The sequence below is a fragment of the Lepus europaeus genome, chromosome 3 (assembly GCF_033115175.1).
Source record: "Lepus europaeus isolate LE1 chromosome 3, mLepTim1.pri, whole genome shotgun sequence".
NCBI lineage: Eukaryota > Metazoa > Chordata > Mammalia > Lagomorpha > Leporidae > Lepus > Lepus europaeus.
In genome coordinates, this window is record NC_084829.1 from 39,115,258 (window position 1) to 39,136,771 (window position 21,514).

At 41.7% G+C, this 21,514-nt stretch overlaps 1 protein-coding gene across 2 annotated transcripts in view; it reads left to right on the plus strand.

The window, feature by feature from the left end:
• DNAH8 (dynein axonemal heavy chain 8) overlaps positions 1-21,514 on the plus strand; it is a 310,883-nt gene that overhangs the window by 14,086 nt on the left and 275,283 nt on the right. For both annotated transcript variants that reach the window (XM_062187476.1, XM_062187477.1), the window contains exons 5-7: positions 7,979-8,092; positions 15,537-15,644; positions 19,362-19,463. In XM_062187476.1, the coding sequence (XP_062043460.1) occupies positions 7,979-8,092; positions 15,537-15,644; positions 19,362-19,463 (324 nt within the window). The remainder of the gene's footprint in view (positions 1-7,978; positions 8,093-15,536; positions 15,645-19,361; positions 19,464-21,514) is intronic.

The following is a 21,514-nucleotide window of genomic DNA, read 5'->3' on the forward strand; positions in this document are numbered from 1 at the left end:
CACTTCGCCAGATGTCTGCCCCTCCAAGTCAGTGTTCTTTATAATTTCACTTAATTCCAGATCTCTCTCTCTCTCTCTCTCTTTTTAAAGATTTATTTATTTATTTGAAAGGCAGAGTTACACAGAGGCAGAGAGAGAGGTCTTCCATTCGCTGGTTCACTCCCCAGATGGCCGCAACGGCCGGAGCTGTGCCGATTCGAAGCCAGGAGCTTCTTCTGGGTCTCTCACATGAGTGCAGGGGCCCAAGGACTTGGGCCATCTTCTACTGCTCTCCCAGGCCACAGCAGAGAGCTGGATCGGAAGAGGAGCAGCTGGGACTAGAACCAGCGCCCGTATGGGATGCTGGTGCTTCAGGCCAGGGTGTTAACTGGCACCGGCCCCTTTTTTCTCTTTTTAAAAAACTTATGTTTCTGAGTACAGAAACATGGCAGCCCGATCTTTTTTTTTTTTTTAACAAGTACAGGCAAAACAAATTCTTTCTCTCTCTTTCTTTTAGAAAATTTATTTATTTATCTGAGAGAGTCAGAGTTACAGACAGAGAGAGGGAAATACATAGAAAGAGGTCTTCCATCACTGGTTCACTCCCCAGATGGTTGCAACCACCGGAGCTGGGCTCATCCGAAGCCAGGAGCCTGGAGCTTCATCCTGGTCTCCCACATGGATGTAGGGGCTCAAGCACTTGGGCCATCTTCTGTTGTTTTCCCAGGCCATTAGCAGGGAGCTGGATCAGAAGTGGAACAGCCAGGATTGGAACGGGCACCCATATGGGAGGGCAGCGTCTCATGCAGTGCCTTGACCCACTATGCCACAGTGCTGGTCCCCAATGATCTTATTTTGTCTGATCATGTTCCTGTCTGTTAATTGCACAATTTTCCTCTCTCTCTCCCTACCTCACAATGATCTTGGTATATGATTCACATATTATCCTGTTTCACTCAGTTAAAGTGTACAATTCAGTGGTTCTTGGTGTGTTCAAAGAGTTATGCAACTCATCACCACAATCAATTTTAGAACTTTTTTTACTCTTAAAAAAAAATACTCATGTACCCTTCAGCTATTACCTCCCATCTCCACCCCAAATGCACTAGCCCTGAGTGCTATCTCTACAGATGTTTTTATTATGGACTTTTAATGTAAATGGGATTAAAAGTGACTTTTCATAATTGACTTCTTTCACTTGTGTGATTTTTTCAGGGTTTATCCATGTTGTAGCATATATCAGCGCCTCATTTCACGGATGAATAATACGGATAATACCACATTTTGTTTAGAATTTTATGGAAATTTGGGTTGTTTTTACTTTTTGATTGCTGTGAATATTCATGTACAACTTTTTGTTTTCTAGAGTACTGTCATTTTTCTAGAATATGGGGAATTTAGAGTGGAATGTCTGGTTGAAAGGCACTCTATGTTCAATTTTTAAGGCAAATGACTCCTTTTCTTTGTGTTTATAAACACAACTGCAGTTGAAGCTTCTATATACATGTGTGCAAATATTTCCCTAGGATGAATAATCTGCACCTTTTCAATACTTATTTAATTTTTTAAAAGATTTATTTATTTATTTGAAAGGCAGAGTTATATATAGAGAGAAGGAGAGGCAGAGAGAGAGAGAGGTCTTCCATCCATTGGTTCACTCCCCAAATGGCCGCAATGATCGGAGTTGAGCTGCACCGATCTGAAGTCAGGAGCCAGGAGCTTCTTCCGAGTCTCCCACATTGGTGCAGGGGCCCAAGGACTTGGGCCATCTTCAACTGCTTTCCCAGGCCATAGCAGAGAGCTGGATTGGAAGTGGAGCAGCCAGGTCTTGAACCAGCGCCCATAAGGGATGCCGGCACTGCAGGCAGTTGCTTTACCTGCTACGCCACAGTGCCGGCCTCTCAATACTTACTTTTTTTTTTAAAATTTATTTTTAATTTATTTGAAAGAATTGCAGAGAGAGCGGGGGAGAGACAGATCTTTCATCCATGTGTTCACTCCCCAAATGGCCGCAATGGCTGGGCTGGGCCATGTGAAGCCAGGAACCTGGAGCTTCATCTGAATCTCCCGCCTGGTCACTTTTCAGGGTTGTGTTTGCAGATGGTAACCTTGAGGATGGGTTAACATATCCTCCCAAAAGAGCAGACTTGCATAATATTCCCTATAAAAAGTGTAAATTCCCCCAAATGTGTTCTCCTGTGTAACACAACCTATTACCTATGCAGACATCAGTCTGGTACGATTTAGCAGTCATGGGGGAGCCAAAGAGCACTTCTTGTGCTGTGAATAACATTCTTGTCTGTGACCAGGAGCTTCATGTCTTCTCCCAGTATCTATGAAACAGTACAAGGATAATTTATTAGCCTCTAAGCAAGGTAGAATCCAAAACTTTATATTATACCCTAACAATTATAGTGCAAATGTTTTCCTAGTCTTTGGCTTCTATCTTTTTGAAAACTTTTATTGCTTTCAAAATATTATTTTAATTTATTTGAAAGGCATATTTACAGAGAGAGAGAGAGAGAGAGAGAGAGGGAGAATCTTCCATCCGCTGGTTCAGAGAATCTTCCATCCATTGGTTCACTCCCCAGAAGGCCACAATGGCCAGGGGTGGGCCAAGCTGAAGCCAGGAGCCAGGATTTCCATCCAGGTCTTCCGTGTGGGTGCAGGGCCACAAGGAATTTTGCCATCTTCTGCTGCTTTACCAGGCACATTTGCATGGAGCTGAATCAGAAGTGGAGCAGCCAGAAGTCCAACTGGTGCCCATATGGGATGCCAGCATCACAGGCAGCAGCTTTACCCACTGTGCCATAGTGCTGGTTCCTGAACATTTTTGTTTTGAAATCATTTTAGACTTACAGAAGAGTTACAAAGATACTACGTAGATTTCCTACATACTCTGCATCCAGCTTCCCCCAATGTTAACATCTTTTATTACTGTTATATAATGATCAGAGCAAAGACGTTATTGTTGGTACTATACTACAGACTTAATTTATATTTCTTCAGTTTTTCCATGAATGCATTTTTTTTCTGTTCCAAGGACCCAATCCAGGATCCTACATTACATTTGAATGCCATGCCTCCTTCATCCTTCCTGTGTTCCTCAGTCTATGCCCTGTATTTTATGGTCTTGATAGTTATGATTACTAATGGGCAGTTATTTAGTAGACTGTCCCTCAATTTTGTTTTGTATAGTGGTTTTTTGTGAGTGGATTGAGGTTATGCGTTTTGGCAAGGATGCCCCCAAAGCCATGCATTCTTCTCAGGACTTCTTTTGAAGGGCTTAATGGTATCGATGTGCCTTGTTGTGAGCAGGTTAGCCTTGATCATTTTGTTAAGTGGGTCTGCCAGGTTTCTCTGCTGTTCAGTTACTGTACTTGAGGGTTAAGGGCATATCTGGAATCTACACACAGAATGCTCATAGGTGGTTCTGGCCTGTAGCAGTGATGGCTGTGGTGTGCTAATGGTGGTTTTCTCGCTCCCTCATTCTATTCACATTGATAAATTAGAAAACCTTTTTTTTTTTTTTTAAAAAAAAGATTCATTTATTTATTTGAAAGACTGAGATACAGAGAGAAGGAGAGACAGAGAGAGATCTGGGACAGGACGAAGCCAGGAGCAGGAGCTTCTTCTGGGTCTCCCATGTGAGTGCTGGGGCCCAAGGACTTGGGCCATCTTCCGTTGCTTTCTCAGTTGCATTAGTAGGGAGTTGGATTGGGCTGGTGCAGCCAGGATTTGAACTGGCACCTGCTTGAGACACCAACACTACAGGTGGAGGCTTGGCCTTCTACACCACAGTGCTGGCCCCACTTCTAATTTTTATGGGAAAAAATTAGCTATTCATTTATTTATTTATGTTAATATACTTTCATGGATATTTACTTTGTGCTTTGGGTTATAATCTAACACTGTCAATATTTTGTAGCTGGAATTGTTTGAGCTTTGGCCATCAGGCAGCCTTTTTGGTTGGCGCCTGTGTCCTGTCAATGTTCCCCTGCTGTTTGCAGAACGTCTTTGTTTTCTGCTACCATAAGATGCTCAAGACTCATCTTGTATTTGTCCTGCCCTAGTCCTGGGATCAACCTCTTCTTTAAGAACCCTGGTTTGTTTTGTTGGAGCATAGTATTTAGAAACCAGGCTCTAAATGCCAGGTATACTTATTTGTTGCTTGAATTTTAGTTCTTTAAAAAATAGATTCATTTACAATGAAATTTTAATATTCTGATGAATTAAATCCTACGAGTCTTCCCTTTATTACTTTTTCCTTTCATCTATTATTTAAACAGGCATTCTTAAGAAGGATGAGTTAAGGTTAGTATAACTTGAAAATATAATTATCCTTTATTCTCTTCCCCTATTTTTAGAGTTTTTTGTTTTTCCTTTTACTCTTAGTTCTTTAGTTACCTTGGAATTTATTTTGTGAGTCATGTAAGAGTAATAATAACAGTTATCATTTATTGTGCACTTAATATATGCCAAGCACCATGTTAATATCTTACCTGTAATATCTCATTCAATCCCCGTATCAGCTCTATAAAGTAGGTGCTGTTAGTACCATCCCCCCTTTTGTATATCTGGTACTGGGATATCAAGTATTTTGCTCTGAGTTGCATACTGGCAAGAGAGGAAGCAGTACACAAGACTGTGCGCTTAACCTTTTTTCTTCTAAAAAAATTCGTTTTATTTGAAGAAGAGTAACATATGCATACTCACACACACATATATGCAGAGAGAGAGAGAAGGAGGCAGGTGGGAGAGGAGGGGAGAGGAGAGGAGGGGAGGGGAGGGGAGAGGAGAGGGAAGAGATCTAGCTACTGGTTCATTCCCCAACATTCTTTCTCATGTCTCCTGGTGTACATGTACAGGAGAATTCCTATTCTCTACAGTATAGGTTTAGGAGAGAATTTTATGAATTTATAGGTCAAAACTATTTACAACTCTTAGAGGTCTTTAGTGACCTGCCATAGGGACTTTAGTCTTTTTATATTAAAAATATTGATCGATGACTATAGTAAAGATACAGATGACATGGCAGCAAATCCATGGATGACACTGAGAAGAGAGACAAAGAAATATACCAGATGGCATTGTCAAGATCCAAATAGGTATTCAGTGGCAACCAAGGGGGTCTCATACTGATACCTCCGGCCCCTTTGGTGGATGTAATGTTTGACTCCCATGATTTTTTAAAAAGATTTTTTATTTATTTCTTTGAAAGGCAGAGTTACAGAAAAGGGGTGGGGGAGAGCACGAGAGTGAGAGACTCTTCTATCCGTTAGTTCAGTCCCCAAATGGCTACAATGGACAGAGCTGGGCTGATATGAAGCCAGACGCCAGGAGCCTCTTCCAGCTCTCCTATGCTGGTGCAGGGGCCTAATGATGCTCTACTGCCTTCCCAGGCCATAGCAGAGAGCTGGATTGGAAGTAGAGCAGCCGGGACTCAAACCAGTGCCCATATGGGATGCCGACAAGCAGGCGGTGGCTTTACCTGCTATGTCACTCACAGCGCTGGCCCCTTCCCATGACTTTTTTTTTTTTTGACAGGCAGAGTGGACAGTGAAAGAGAGAGACAGAGAGAAAAGTCTTCCTTTGCCGTTGGTTCACCCTCCAATGGCTGCCGCGGCCGGCGCGCTGCGGCCAGCATACCACGCTGATCCGAAGACAGGAGCCAGGTGCTTCTCCTGGTCTCCCATGCGGGTGCAGGGCCCAAGCACTTGGGCCATCCTCCACTGCACTCCCGGGCCACAGCAGAGAGCTGGCCTGGAAGAGGGGCAACCGGGACAGAATCCGGCGCTCCAACCGGGACTAGAACCCGGTGTGCCAGTGTCGCAAGGCAGAGGATTAGCCTGTTGAACCACGGCGCCGGCCCATGACTTTTTAAAAATAGTTTTACCCAAAGCATGTTTTTTCAGTTTTCGCTGTGTGGATCTTACCATTCCATGTTCTTTTCACCTCTGACCAATTCTAAGGCAGGTTTTGGATGTTATCATCCCTAGTATGAATTGTGGTCAGTTTTAATAAGATAACATTTATTAAGAGGAAAGTTAAAAGATCCTACTCCTGAGAAAGAAACTGATCAAGTAAGGCTTGGAGAATTATTTAGTAGTTTTAGTTGAACCAGTTGAAAGAATTTTACTGGCCAAAAATGCAAGTTGCTTTTAGGAGGCTCTACGAGAGGTGTAGTTTCTAGAAAAAACATCACACTGAAAGCTTTGTTTTCATTTCTGAGGTACACCCATAAAAATTTGTGTGTGTACGGAGTAAAATAGCCAAGATGTTGAAGCTGTTGAGATCATGTCTTATTAAATGACCAGAGGGACAGGGCTGGTGCTGTGGTACAGTGTGTTATACCATGGCCTGCAGTGTTGGCATCCCATATGGGCACCGATTCGAGTCCTGGCTGCTCCACTTCTGATCAGTATCCCTGCTAATGCACCTGAGAAGGCAGCAGAAGATGGCCTAGGTGATTGGGCCCCTGCACCCACATGGAGACCTGGATGAAGCTCTTGGCTCCTGTCTCCTGCCTCCTGCCTCCTGGCTTCGGCCTGACCTAGCCCTGGCTGTTGAGACCATTTGGGGAGTGAACCAGTGGATAGAGGATCTCTATCTCTCCTTCTCTGTCTCTGTAACTCTACCTTTCAAATAAATAAATAAATCTATCTTTTTAAAAAATGACCGGAGGGGCACAGAGTGTTCATCTTTGAGTAAAAGATGTGATGCATGATAGAGTAAACATCTTTAAGTATTTGAAGGGATGCTGCATATTCTCTGAGGTTCCATTAGGTAAGGCTACAACACACCAGTGGAAATTGCAGGAAGACAAAATTCTTCTCTAAAACAAGGAAGCACTTTCTCAGAAGTTACCTAAGCAGGGTAGGAAGTGTTGATTTGAGGGTGAGTTCACCTTGCTGATACAAATATTTTCCTGGAATAATATTTCTATTTTACTAACTGGACTAATTCTAGAAGACTCAGAATAATATAATGTCACTAACTAACCTGGAAAAGGCACTCTAGGTAAAAGCAGGTCCAGCCCAAGCCAACAAACCATATCAGTTATAAATGGAATAAGTCTTCAGTTTTAGTGTAAATCATTTAAGGATGTTTTTAGCATTAAGTATTTTTTTAAAGATTTATTTATTTTACTTGAAAGTCAGGGTTACACAGAGAGAGGAGAAGAAGAGAGAGAGAGAGAGAGAGAGAGAGGTCTTCCATCAATGGTTCATTTCCCAATTGGCCACAACGGCTGGAGCTGCACTGATCTGAAGCCAGGAGCCAGGAACTTCTTCTGGGTCTCCCATATGGGTGCAGGGGCCCAAAGATTTGGGCCATCTTCTACTGCTTTTCCAGGCCATAGCAGAGAGCTGGATCGGAAGTGGAGCAGCTGGATCTTGAACCGGTGCCCATATGGGATGTCGGTGCTTCAGGCCAGGGCATTAACCTGCTGTGCCACAGCGCTGGCCCCAGCATTGAGTTTTTTTTTTTCTTCTTCTTAATTTGACAGGAGAATTATAGACAGTGAGAGAGAGAGACAGAGAGAAAGGTCTTCCTTCCATTGGTTCACTCCCCAGATGGCCGCCATGGCCAGCGCTGCACCTATCCAAAGCCAGGAGCCAGCTGCTTCTTCCTGGTCTCCCATGGGGGTGCAGGGGCCCAAGCCCTTGGGCCATCCTCCACTGCCTTCCTGGGCCACAGCAGAGAGCTGGACTGGAAGAGGAGCAACCGGGACTAGAACCTGGTGCCCATATGGGATGTCGGCACCGCAGGCAGAAGATGAACCAAGTGAGCCACAGCGCCAGCCCCCTCAGCATTAAGTTTTAAATGTTAGAAGAAAAATATTTATTCACCACAATTATATTGCTACTACTTTAGTATTTTCTTGAGTAAAAAGACAGCTTGAATTTCATGAATAAATGGTAGCATATCGATATGTTTGGGTGTTTCATACAATTCTTGCACTTTTATTTCATAGAATTCTTGTATTTTTATTTCTCAGAATTGGCGTGACCTGGATGCAAGAATTACTGATACAGCAAATGAATCAAAAGATAATGTCCGATATTTGTATACCCTGGAAAAAGTTTGTCAGCCTCTCTACAATTATGACCTAGTAAGTATACTTTTTAAAGTACAGTTTTAAGGCCGGCGCTGCGGCTCACTAGGCTAATCCTCCGCCTTGCGGCGCCGGCACACAGGGTTCTAGTCCCAGTCAGGGCACCGGATTCTGTCCCGGTTGCCCCTCTTCCAGGCCAGCTCTCTGCTGTGGCCAGGGAGTGCAGTGGAGGATGGCCCAAGTGCTTGGGTCCTGCACCTGCATGGGAGACCAAGAGAAGCACCTGGCTCCTGCCATCGGATCAGCGCGGTGCGCCGGCCGCAGCGGCCATTGGAGGGTGAACCAACGACAAAAAGGAAGACATTTCTCTCTGTCTCTCTCTCTCACTGTCCACTCTGCCTGTCAAAAAAATAAATAAATAAATAAAGTACAGTTTTAAAAATTAGCTAGTATAATTAATGCATTTTAGAATAACTTTAATATGTGAATCATGGGAAAAACTTACACTACCAAAAAAGTTATTTCCAAAAAAAAAAAAAAACCCTCTACCATCTATATAGAGTATAGAAATTATAAACTATTTTTAATATTTTAGCTAACATTTAAATATATAGCATTATCATAGATACATCTTCCTTTTGTGAATTAAACCACATGAATATATTATTTGTCCATTATGGAATAGCAAATTTCTCATGTGTGGCATAGTGGAGAGCCTCTGCTTTAGGATCTCTCATAAGGTGACACACAGACTCCGAACTGGGGCTGTGGTCTCGTGTGAAGGGGTGGCTGACTGGATGGCCCATTTATTTATTTATTTTTTTAAAGATTTATTTATTTACTTGAAAGGTGGAGAGGCGGAGGCAGAGAGAGAAAAGTCTTCCATCCACTGATTCACTCCCCAGATGGCTACAACAGCCAGGGCTGGGCCAGACCAAAGCCAGGAGACAGGAACTTCATCCGGGTCTCCCATGTGGGTGCAAGCACTTGGCCATCTTCCACTGCTTTCCCAGGCACCTTAGCAGGGAGCTGGATAGGAAGTGGAGTAGCTGAGACTCAAACCAGCACCCATATGGGATGCCGGTGTTGTAGGTGGTGGCTTAACCTACTATAGAGTACTTAAAGAGTAAAAGTATTTAACTCACATCACCTGCCACAGTGCTGGCCCTTGGCAGGCCCATTTTAAAAATTATTTTTATTTTTAAAAAAGATTTATTTAACTTATTTGAGAGGCAGAGTTACAGATAGAGAGAGAGGTCTTCCATCTGCTGGTTCACTCCCTAAATTGTCGCAATGGCAGGACCTGGGCCAATCTGAAGCCAGGAGCCAGGAGCTTCTTCCAAGTCTCTCGTGCAGGTGCAGGGGCCCAAGCACTTGAACCATCTTCCACTGCTTTCCCAGGCCATAGCAAAGAGAGTGGGATTGGAAGAGGAGCAGCCAGGACTTGAACTGGGATGTTGGAGTTGCAGGCAGGTGAAGGCTTAACCTGCTATGCTATAGTGCTGGCCCCAGGCTGTCCTGTTTCTAAGGTCACTCACATGGCCGCTGATAGACCTCAGTTCCTTGCCATGTAGTCTTTTCAACAAAGCAAATCATGTTCTCCAAGGGAGTGATCCAAGAATGAGTAAGAGACAAGCACGCAAGTTGAAAACCATCTTTAGAAGTGACATACTCCGGCTGAAAAGCCCACCAGAGCATTTCAGGCATGGAAATCCAAGACACTGTGGCAAAAAAATGTCCTACATGAAGGACCTTGGTGAGTGAGACCCCCGTGGAAAGAATTGGTCATCAAAGAAGGAGATATTTTTCTCTGAAGGGAGGAGAGAACTTCCGCTTTGCTTATGGCCTTGTCTAAATACTGATGCAGTTTGTGGATTCAAAAGGCTTCCATAGCCTGGGCAGCTCTTGTCAAGAGGTTCAGGTGATCACTGATGTCATACATAAGAGTGTTAATTGTTAAATTAACAACAGGATTCACTGTGAACTAACCTTCCATGCAGGACCTCTGTCCTCAAAGAGTTGTATTATGAGAGTTAACAGTAAAACTTGTTCTCAAAGATTTGTTTTAGTGTATTAAGCGGAGGATATTCTTATATTGCGTAAGTTTTAGTTATGCCCAAGTGTCCAGCTCCATTGCTTGTTTTCTTAGGTGCTTCCTTAACTAATGATAAAACTCGTTCTCAAGGACTTACTTTCTTTGAATGCATTAAGTGAAGGATATTCTTTTTTTTTTTAAAAGATTTATTTATTTATTTGAAAGTCAGAGTTACACAGAAAGAGAGAAGAGGCAGTGAGAGAGAGAGAGAGAAAGAGAGAGAGAAAGAGAGAGTCTTCCATCTGCTGGTTTACTCCCCATTTGGCCGCAATGGCCAGAGCTGCGCCGATCCAAAGCCAGGAGCCAGGAACTTCTTCAGGGTCTCCCATATGGGTGCAGGGGCCCAAGTGCTTGGGGCATCTTCTACTGCTTTCCCAGGCCATAGCAGAGAGCAGGATCGGAAGTGAAGCAGCCGGGACTCAAACTGGCGCCCATATGGGATGCCATCGCTTCAGGCCAGGGCATTAACCCACTGCGCCACAGTGCCAGCCCCGGAGGATATTCTTATGTCCCATAAGTTATAGTTATGTCTGAGTGCTTGCAAAAGATGTATGATTCTTGGGTACTTATTTAAAATTAATTAAGTTTCTAAAAAAAAAAAGAAGTGAAATTAATTTTGAGATGCAATGACTTTGAACGGCACTTGTCCCGACTGTTGAGGAATAGTTTTTTTTTTTTTTTTTTCTGTGCAAATTGTTGAACTCTTTACTTAGTATAGAGTTTGTCTTCTGTGTGTAAAGTTCATTGAAAATGGATGTTAGTAGATAATGGGACTGGGAATGGAAGGGGGAGGAGGAAGAGGGTTGGAAGTGTGATTAGGAAGATGGGGATGGTGGAAAGAATCACTATATTCCTAAAATTGTACTTATGAAATGCATAAAGTTTGTATTCCTTAAATAAAAGGTTTCTTTGGGAAAAAGAAAAAATAAGTGACATACCAATTTTTTTTTTTATTCTAAAAATTTATTTATTTGAGACTCAGAAGGGGAGAGGGAGAGAGAGAGTGGGGGAATTCTCGTCTACTGGTTTACTCCTCATTTGTCCACAATATCCCAGGCTAGGCCAAGAGTCAAGAACTCAATCCATATCTCCTATGTGAAAAGCAGATACCCAACTACTTGAGCCATCATCTGCTACTTCCTAGGGTCCACATTAGCAGGAAGCTGGAATCAGAGCCCAGGCACTCTGACATGGGATGTTGGCATTCCAAGCTGTGTCTTAACTAGTAGATCAGAGGCCTGCCTGACAGTTTACGTTTTTAAAGATGTTCACAAGCTTGAGAACCCCTAATCTTTTGTTCTAGGCATTGTGATATATGCTTTAAAAATGTTTTCATTCCATATGAACACAATCCTCATTGTAAAGAAGTGAAACTCTATTTTAGTATTTCTACAGCTTTACAGTTGTAGTGATGGGACCTAATTTGAACCTAGCTGTCTTTGGTGTCATGGTTTGCTATTGTCTTCCCACTTCACTATGTTGTTTCTTCAAGGTATTCTCTAAATTAAAATGCCTTCAAATGCTTTATATTCTGCCTGATGTCTGCCTTCAGCATTCTCTGTTCATTCATTCTAATTTGAAGAGGTAATCAAATCCTCCACATAGGTGACACCACTGTCCACAAGGCTTGGTTGACCACCTTCTTCAGTAAATGCAGATTTATATTAAAAGCAGGGAAAGAGTCAAAGTGTATAACTCACATCACTTGGATTTGGAGAAGAAATAGGAGGTATAAAGGCAATTCATGTCCATCCCAAGAAGTCATATCAGTAGCCAAGAAATTTAATATAGGAGGTTAGGGAAAGATGCAGGTTAAGAGACCTGGGCAGGTGTAGTTCTCACTGCCAGCAAGCACCATGAGAAAGGACAAGAAGACTTTCCAGAAGTAGAGTAATTTGACTTGATTTCATAAAGAGATGGTGGACTTTATTGAAAACTTTTATTATTAGTATTGTTGTTTGCAAAGAATTATGACTTTCTTCATCTTCACTCTACCCATGGTATCAATAGCTGGGCTTCTTTGGGGAATCTTTGTAAAACTTATTTCATGTAAGAACATGTTTATCACTTCTGAGATGGTTGGGTCTGTGTTTGTGACCATGAATGAAGGAAACAAAATTATGTAGTCTTGGATAAACAGGACCATCGCTTGCCTGACCTAGGAGCCAATGACTTCCTTCCCTGACCACAGCATGAGCAATACAATTTATGTGCAAGAAAAAAATAGCATTATCATGTCTTAAGCATTTGGACTTTGAAGAGTTGAATATGCAAATATGAAATATATATACTTAAACTCTTCCCTAGGACTGTCTGCAAGTAGTGCTTTTTGAAAATAGTGGATGAAGTGAATATAGCAAAATGTTAAAATTTGTCAAGTCTAGTGATGGAGTTAGTTGGTCAATTATACTATTCTCTGTACTTTTCTCTGTATTTAAAGATTTTCATGAGAAAAAATAAACTTGAGAGAAAGATACAATGCTTTTTATTATTATCAAGACTTCTAAATTTTAAGGTATACTGATTTTAACTTCTATATTGAAGACTCACTTAAATTAATATAATTTGACAAATGGTTTAGTCCTGGTGTTTTTTTCATACTAGTAATTTTTTAAAACTTTTTTCAATTACTCCTGCCATGGTGTTCCTTATTATTATTATTTTGTTGTTGTTGAGCTTTTTATATTTTCTGATGTAGGAAAGTTTAAAGCATTACTTTTTGAAATGACAAAAGTGCTCATAGTAGTGACTCATATAATTGCTTCCTACTCATACACCCACTGTTTGTCAGTTCAAAAATTATTTTTCTCCCTCATTTTCTTTCTTCTCATTAAAGGCAGCCAGTAATTTCTGTTCAGTTGGTAACTGACATCTGGTGGAAAAAGAGTAGAGGACTCATGCTTTCATTTCTAGTTGACAAATTTTATCTGTGTTTTATTTTTTATCATCCTGGTGTTATTCATTAGGCATACCTACAATTATATATTACATACATGAAATGTCTGTCCATGATATATAGAGGAGTTAAGAACTGGGTGCTCCAGGAGCTACTACACTAGATAGAGATGTTTAACATTCAGATGAAGGACATTTTCCTGAGGAATTCACTTGTTGCCTTCGCTGAGCCTTCTTCCCTGGAGTCAGGGGTCTGTTGTAGATTTGACTTAGCCAGGGTGGAAGGGACTCCTCCTAGACATATTTTTATTAGGACCTTGACCTACAAATTATATAGTTAACATGAATTCTGACAAAACTATTAGTATTGATGTCAACTTCCATGAACCACATCTAACTGATTTAATTATTTCATAGTTGCCCCTCACGTCTATAATATACTAGTCAGAAGTTTTTCTTCTTGGTTTTAAGTAGTCCTTCACTGTTAAGCAATCTTTTGATATTTTTGTCTCATCCTAAAAGATAAGCTCCTTGACAGCAAGAAGGCCATCGATTTTATTTGCTTTTCCATAGTGGGTTGTCCCATGGTTACAAGCAAGGTCTCAATATCTCAGATACATAACTTGTAGCTGCGAGACCTCTGGCAAGCTACTTGACTTCCCTACCTCTCTATCTTATTTGAAAACTAAGAATAATAATAATAGTACATTAATTTATAGATCCCAAGACATACTCTTTTCTTTTTTAAACATTTTAACATCTCTGAACTCAGGATATACTTTATGGTCAGCTGAGTTTTGTGAATCATTGTGGGGGGTGACTTGATATTATTCTTAAATGGTTAGTTCTGCCTTTGGGGCAACGATCTGTGGTGCAGTGGGCTAAGCATCTGCTTGGGATGCCTGCATCCCCCATCAGAGTGCTTGAGATGGAGTCCCATCTCTACTTCCAACCTAGCTTCCCTCTAATGTGCCTGGGAGAGGGAGACACAAGATGAAGCCAAATACTTGGTTTCCTGCCACCCACAGGTGAGAGCTGGATGGGGTTCCTGGTTCCTGACTTCAGCCTCACCTTAGCTGTTGCAGGCATTTGGGAGGTGAACTAGCAAATGGAAGATCTCTCTTTCTCTTTGTCTCTCCCTTTGTCTCTCTCTACCCCTCTTTTCCTCTCTTCCTTTCCTTCTCTCTCTGTCACTTTCAAATAAATAACTAATAAACTTAAACATTTTTTAAAAAGGTGATCAGTTTTCTCTTTGAGGTTAGTTTTTTTTTTTTTAACCTTTATTTGATTTGAAAGGTAGAGATACAGACAGCAAGAGCGAGAGTGAGAGAGATCCCATGTGCTGGTTTATTTCTCAACTGTCCACAACAGCTAGGTCTGAGCCAGGCTGAAGCCAGGAGCTAGGATCTCAGTTCAGGTCTCCATTGGATGGCAGGGATGAAAGTGCTTGAGCCATCATCTGCTGCTGCCCACGATGCATGTTAGTAGGATCAGAGGCAGATTAGCCAGGACTTCAGCCACGAGCTCTAATATGGGATGTGGGTGGCCCCAGCTGCGACTTAATCACTGTGCTAAATATCAGCCCCTAAGAGTAGGTTTTTTGTTTGTTTTGCTTCTGATTTTGGTACCATTAGTGTGAATTCAGACTGAGTTAAGTACAAATTCTAGCAGGAGGATTTGGGATGTAAGCTCTTTCTCCATAGCAGATGCATTTTATGTTGAAGGCACAGAGAGGGTACAACCCGTTGGTGGCCTAGTTTAAGTGAGAGTTAAAATCCTCATTTTGGGCATTTAGTTTTGTTTGTTTCTGGGTAGTGCTTCAAGTCATGGTGCAATCTTTACGGTCTAAGGACATTAGACCTGCTTTAAACAGTCACTGCTTTTCCAGGTGCATTAGCATGAAACGGGATTGGAAGTGGAGCAGCCAGGACTCAAACTGGTGCTCATATGGGCTTAACCTGCTTCACCACAATGCCGGCCCCTCTCCCTATTATCTTCACATCCTAGTAACACTTAGTAGGATTGCTGAAAAGTAACCAGAATTGACCAAATGAGAAGTAGTTCTGGGCTGATTTTTGTTTTTAACCCATTTTCTGACCATCAGTAAGTCACTTTAACCCCACAAATTGTCAGTTTCTTCATCTTTGAACAGCTTGTCTTATTAATATTTCAAGTTGCTTTCACCTCTAGAATTTTATTTTACCTTTAAAAAATTATTTTGGAATAATACTTTTAAATTCAGATTTACACAAAAATTACAATGATAGTACAAAATTCTCTTTACCCATTTCTCCTGTTAACATCTTGTATTAGCTTGGCATGTTTGTCAAAATGAATGTCCTTTACTCTGTTCCAAGATCTAGTCTAGAATACCACATTGCATTTGATAAAATTTTCTCAAGATGAAAATGATACATTATTTTGTTTATTTAGATTTCTAAATATTATAGAATATTGGTTATTGAAACTATAAACATATGATGGAACTCACTTGCTGTATTTCAATTTTAGGTTTCTATGGCACATGGAATACAAAATTTGATTAATGCCATCAGAATGATTCACAGTGTGTCAAGATATTATAATACATCGGAGAGAATGACCTCGTTGTTCATCAAGGTGAGTTTCTAATGGAATAAGCGATCACATGTGCATCCCTGTGAGTGAGCAGTTCTTTCCCTGCGAGCCTGGAAAGGGGATTGGGAAGGCTGGATGTCTGTCAGAGCTTTGGATTTTATTTATTTATTTAAAATAAAAAAAAATTTTATTTGAGAGGCAGAAAGAGGTAGGTAGGTAGGTAGATAGGCAGACAGGTCTTCCATGTGCTGGTGCACTCTCCAACTGCCTAGACCATGGCTGGGGTGAGGCTGAAGCTGGGAGCTGGAAACTCGTCCAGGTCTCCCACCTGGGGAGGAGGAACCCAATTACCTGAGTCGTCACTGCTGCCTCCTGAGGTCTTCACTGGGAGGAATCAGGAGCTGGAGTGAGGATCATACCCAGGCACCCTCATGTGGGACATGGTGACTGGCAGGTTAAATGCCCGTTCCAGAGTCTGGATTTTTATACTCCGTGTGTTGAAAGGTGTTGATGAGAGTAATTTATACTTAATTGAAGAAGTTTCCCCTTGTCAGAGGCAAGCCCCAGAGCCTTTCTTAATTTAAAAGTACTTGGTGGTTTCCTAATTTATGTATTCCCAATAGTCCTGATTCTGCTTAAGAGATAAGGATTGTACCCGCTGGTTACACTGCTTCATTAGCTGCTGTCACCAGCACTGATGTTTGTGTAAAATCTGTTTAGCACCATATGGTCAACTAATTTAAGTAATTAAAAAAATTATCCAAAAAATATATGAATGGAATTTTTTGGTAAAGGATGCAAGTAAAACTAAATATTTAAAGACTCAGAGTTCTTTTTTATAGAAAATACAAATTGAATCTTTTTATGCACTGATCAAGACAAGAACTTCAGGATTCTTCCCCTTCACTTTTTCTCTCCTTACTGTTTATGCCCCACACTGATATCATTCTGAGTTCCATATTATTATAACATTTTTCAACATTATTAATCAACAAGTATTCAGACTAAAATCTAAGTATCTCTAATTTCTTTGATCACCACTCTTTTGTGATTTCCACAACTTCCTCTTTCTTCCTTTTTTTTTTTAATTGATTAATTTATTTTAAGGGCAGAGTTACAGAGAAGGAGAGGCAGAGGCAAAGAGAGAGAGAGAGAGAGATCTTCAATCCAAATGGCTGCAATGGCCCGGGCTTGGTCATGCTGAAGCCAGGAGCCAGGAGCTTCACCTGGGTCTCCCATGTGAGTGCAGGGGCCCAAGCCCTTGGACCGCCTTCCGCTGCTTTCCCAGGCACATTGGCAGGGAGCTGGATTGAAAGTGGAGCAGCTAGGACTTGAACCGGCATCCAGAAGGGATGCCAGTGCTGCAAGTGGCATTTTAACTCACTGTGCTACAGTGCCAGCCCCTTGGATTTATTTATTTTTTCTGAAAAAAATCCTCAATTGATTTTTTTCTTTTTTTTTTGTTTGTTTCTTAAATATTTTATTTTGCTTGAGAAGCAGTTACAGAGAGAGGGAGAGACAGAGAGAGAGATCTTCCATCTGTTGGTCCACTCCCCAAATGGCTAAAACGGCTAGAGCTGGGCTGATCCAAAGCCAGGACCTAGGAGCTTCCTCTAGTTCTCCCACGCGGGTGCAGGTATCCATACACTTGGGCCATCTTCTACTGCTTTCTCGGGCCATCAGCAGAGAGCTGGATAAGAAGTGGAGCAGCTGGGACTGAAACCGGCGCCCATATGGGATGCCAGCAGCGCAGGCAGATGCTTAACCTGCTGAGCCACAGCACTGGCCTGAGTGATTCTTTCAAAGAGAGTATGAGTGGTGAACTTCCCTAATTCCTACATATTGGAAATGGCTTGGTTTTTTCTGACCAGTCAGAAGCTAGTTGACTGGTATTCTGCCTTCAGCATCGTTTTCACCTGGCATTTTCAAGATACTGCTCAGTTGCAGTCTCGTATCCAATATTGTTGATGAGAAGTTTGGGGCTAATCCAGTTCTTTTTTCCCTTGTAGGTCACCGGTTTTATTCTCTGGAAGCTTTTAGGATTTTTTTTCTTTGTACTTGAACTTGTAAAATCTCGAACTGATGTGGTTCTTTTTACGTTTATCTTATTCTACACTTGCTGGGTTGTTTCCATCCAAAGACTTTCATCTCTCTTCATTCCTTGGAGATTTTCCTTTTTTTTTTTAAAAAAAATATTTATTTATTTATTTGAAAGACAGAGTTACAGAGGCAGAGAGAGAGAGAGAGAGAGAGAGAGAGAGAGAGAGATGTGACATTGGTTCACTCCTCAAATGGCTGCAATGGCCAGAGCTGAGCTGATCTGGAACCAGGAGCCAGGAGCTTCTTCTGGGTCTCCCATGCAGGTGCAGGGGCCTAAGGACGGGCCATCTTCTACTGCTTTCCGAGGCCGTAGCAGAGAGCTGGATCGGAAGAGGAGCAGCCGGGACTTGAACTGGTGCCCATATGGAATGCTGGCACTGCAGGCGGCAGCTTTACCTGCTACGCCACAGTATTGGCCATGGAGATTTTCCTCTTTTGCTTTTGATTATTCCTGACCTACCTGTTCAGTTTATTCTCCACTCTTGAATCTAACTTCCATATTGTAATTTTTTATCTGCCAGCTTTGTCCAGTGACTTTTCAACTCACTCATTTATGCTTCATGCATGCATCAGTTGTTGATCAGCTCAACAATAGAATTTTTTTTAAATTTGACAATACAAATTTGAATTTCCATGTTCTGTAATTGTTTTCTTTTTGTGGATGTAAAATCTCTCCTATAGTTCTTATGAATTAATTTAATTAATGAGAGGTATTTTAAAAGATTTTGCAATTTATGTCTTTTCTGTATTCTTTGTAAGTTTAATGTCTCTGCTATCGTGTTGTGTTGTTTTCCTCATTGCTTGTTTCTTGGTTGTCTGCCCATCTTTATATTTGAGACTCCTTTTCACCACCCTGTTCCGTTTGTTGTAGTTTGTCTATTGTTGGGTGAGGGTGAGTTCACTTAATGTGGGGAGGGAGGGTGGTTATATTTCTCTCTAATGTTCCTTCCTGGGGTGCACCAGCTACCTGGGCCATGACCACACCTTTCTAAGACAACGGTCCAAACTCATGGCTTAGCCTTTCAGCAACTGTCAGTGGTGATTGCTATACAAGTTGCTCCAGATTCAGAGGGCAGGATCATAACCGAAGGGCCTCTCACATTGTCTCTGACCTTGAAAAATTCCTAGAACCATTTCAACTTGGCAGTGACCTTTTTCGGGACTAGGTTCTGGTCTTCTGTAGCCATTTTTCCTCACTGTAGATCTAGCCCTGTGTGTGTTCTATATTTTTGGAATTTCCCAAATTTCTGTGTCTACTATCTCTCAATGACTGTCCTGGTTTTTCTTCACTATTTTGGGGGATATGAGAAGTAGTTACATTTATATTGTCTGCATGTTGAAGGGTGATAAAGAATCATGCTTGAACTAGATCCAGACCTAATTAGAGGAGAAATGGACAAGTAGAAAATGTAGGTGACTTTGAAATTTGTGGCCCCCATAACATTGACTTAAATGCAGTTGGTGGATATGACTCTGCATTTTATTTATTTTACTGGACTATGCATTTCTCTCTTTCTTTCTTTTTTTTTTTTTTTGGTGTTCTGTGATTCATTCATTCCATAGTTTACTTTTTACTGTATTTTTATACTTGTGATTTTAAAAAGTTTTATGAGTTTTCTCTTTTTACATGTAGTTATTTAGTGCCTATATTTATTTTAGGTAACAAATCAAATGGTGACAGCATGTAAAGCATATATTACTGATGGAGGAATAAACCATGTATGGGATCAGGAGACACCAGTTGTATTAAAGAAAATTCAGGTTTGTATAAATATTTTTATTTTCATAAGGTAAAATTTCACCATCTGGCCCAATTTGATTTGCTTGGTTCATTCACAAAGGTGTTAACTCAAAAGAAACTGTGTATATTATTTTATTGTCCTGTCTTTTTTTAGGGTACTATTTAACTCCCATCATCTCCATGGCTGCCCACACCAGACACCTGCTGTGTACCATTTCCTATACTCTGGCCTCCACCTCCCATTCCAGCACCCATGAACTTTTCTTCCCTGCTTTTTTGCATTGGCTCGTGCTGCCATACTAACAGAAATGCATGAGGTGGTAGTGGCCTCCTGCTTTTGATCCTGTTGCAAGAGAGTGTTTCTAACATTTCCCCATTTAGTCTGATGCCTCTGTAGTTCTTAAATACATCTTTGACCAGATTAGTTTTGGTACTAAGAGATTTGTTTTTAAAGATTTATTTATTTATTTGAAAGGTGGAATTACAGAGGGGGAGAGGCAGAGGCAGAGAGAGAGAGAAGTTTTCCACCAGCTGTTTCACTCCCCAAATGGCCACAGTGACCAGGCTTGGGCCAGACAGAAGCCAGGAGCCAGAAGCTTCCTCTGGGTCTTCCATGTGGGTGCAGGGACCTAGCTGTTTGGTAATTTTCTGCTGCTTTTCCAGGTGTATTAGCAGGGAGCTGGTTTGGAAGTGGAGCAGCCAGGACTTGAACCTGAACCCATTTGGGAATCCTGGCATAGCAGGTGGTAACTTAAGCCATGATGCCACAGTGCTGGGCCCTAAGAGATGTTTTTGAAAGTTATGAATGGTTTGTTTTAAAGATTTATTTATTTATTTGAAAGGCAGAGTTACAGAGAGAGAGGTCTTCCATCTGCTGATTCACTCCCCAGGTGGCCACAATGGCTAGAGCTGTGCTGATCCGAATGAAGCCAGGAGTTTCTTCTGGGTCTCTCACGTGGGTTCAGGGGCCCGAGGATTTGGGCCATCGTCTACTGCTTTCCGAGGCAACAGCAGAGAGCTGGATTGGAGGTGGAACAGCCAGGACTTGAACCGGCACCCTTATGGGATGCTGGCACTGCAGGTGGCGGCTTTACCTGCTACGCCATAGCACAGGCCCCATAAATGTGTTTTGATCATTCTTTTCTGCATGTATTTATTGAGATGCATATAGGATCTTCCTTCTTTCTGTTAATGTAATGGGTGACTTTTTTAAAAAAAGGTGTTTTTTTTTTTTTTAATTAAACTGTCCTAACATTCCTGTAAGAAACTCAACTTGGTCATGATGTAATTATCTTTTGAAAATGCTCTTAGATTCAGTTTGCTACATTTTTATTTTACATTTTTTGGAGCTGTTTTCAGAAGGGAGGTAGCCTGTCATTTTCCTTTCTCGCTATCCTTGTCAGTGTTTTTGGCAGTAAGATCTCACAGTGAGAGAGAGGTGGGAGGGAAATATTCCTCCTTTTCCTAGAAAAAGTTTGTATTCATGTAGAATTAATCTGTTTTGAAAGCAATGAATGCATTGACTTTATTTTAGAGAGAGAGGGAAAGAGAAAGAAAGAGAGAGACAGAGAAGTCTTCCATCTGTAGTTCACTCCCCAAATGCCCACAACAGCCAAGAATGGATCAGCCTGAGCCAGGAGCCCAGAACTCCATCCGAGTCTCCCATGTTGTTAGGAGGGACCAAGTAACTGAGCCATCATCTGCTGCCTTCAAGGGCACACATTAGCAGGAAGCTGGAATTGGTAGTGGAGCCAGGACTTGAACCCAGACACTCAGATATGGGCTGTGGGTGTCCCAGGCGGTGTCTTAACAGCTATGCTGAACATCAGTTAAAAAGTTGTTTTTTTTTTTTTTTTGTTTGTTTGTTTGTTTTTGACACAGAGCTAGATAGTGAGAGAGAGAAGCAGAGAGAAAGGTCTTCCTTTCCATTGGTTCACCCCCCAAATGGCCACTACAGCCAGCGTGGCCAGCGCGCTGCGCCGATCCAAAGCCAGGAGCCAGGTGCTTCCTCCTGGTCTCCCATGCTGGTACAGGGGCCCAAGCACTTGGGCCATCCTCCACTGCACTCCCA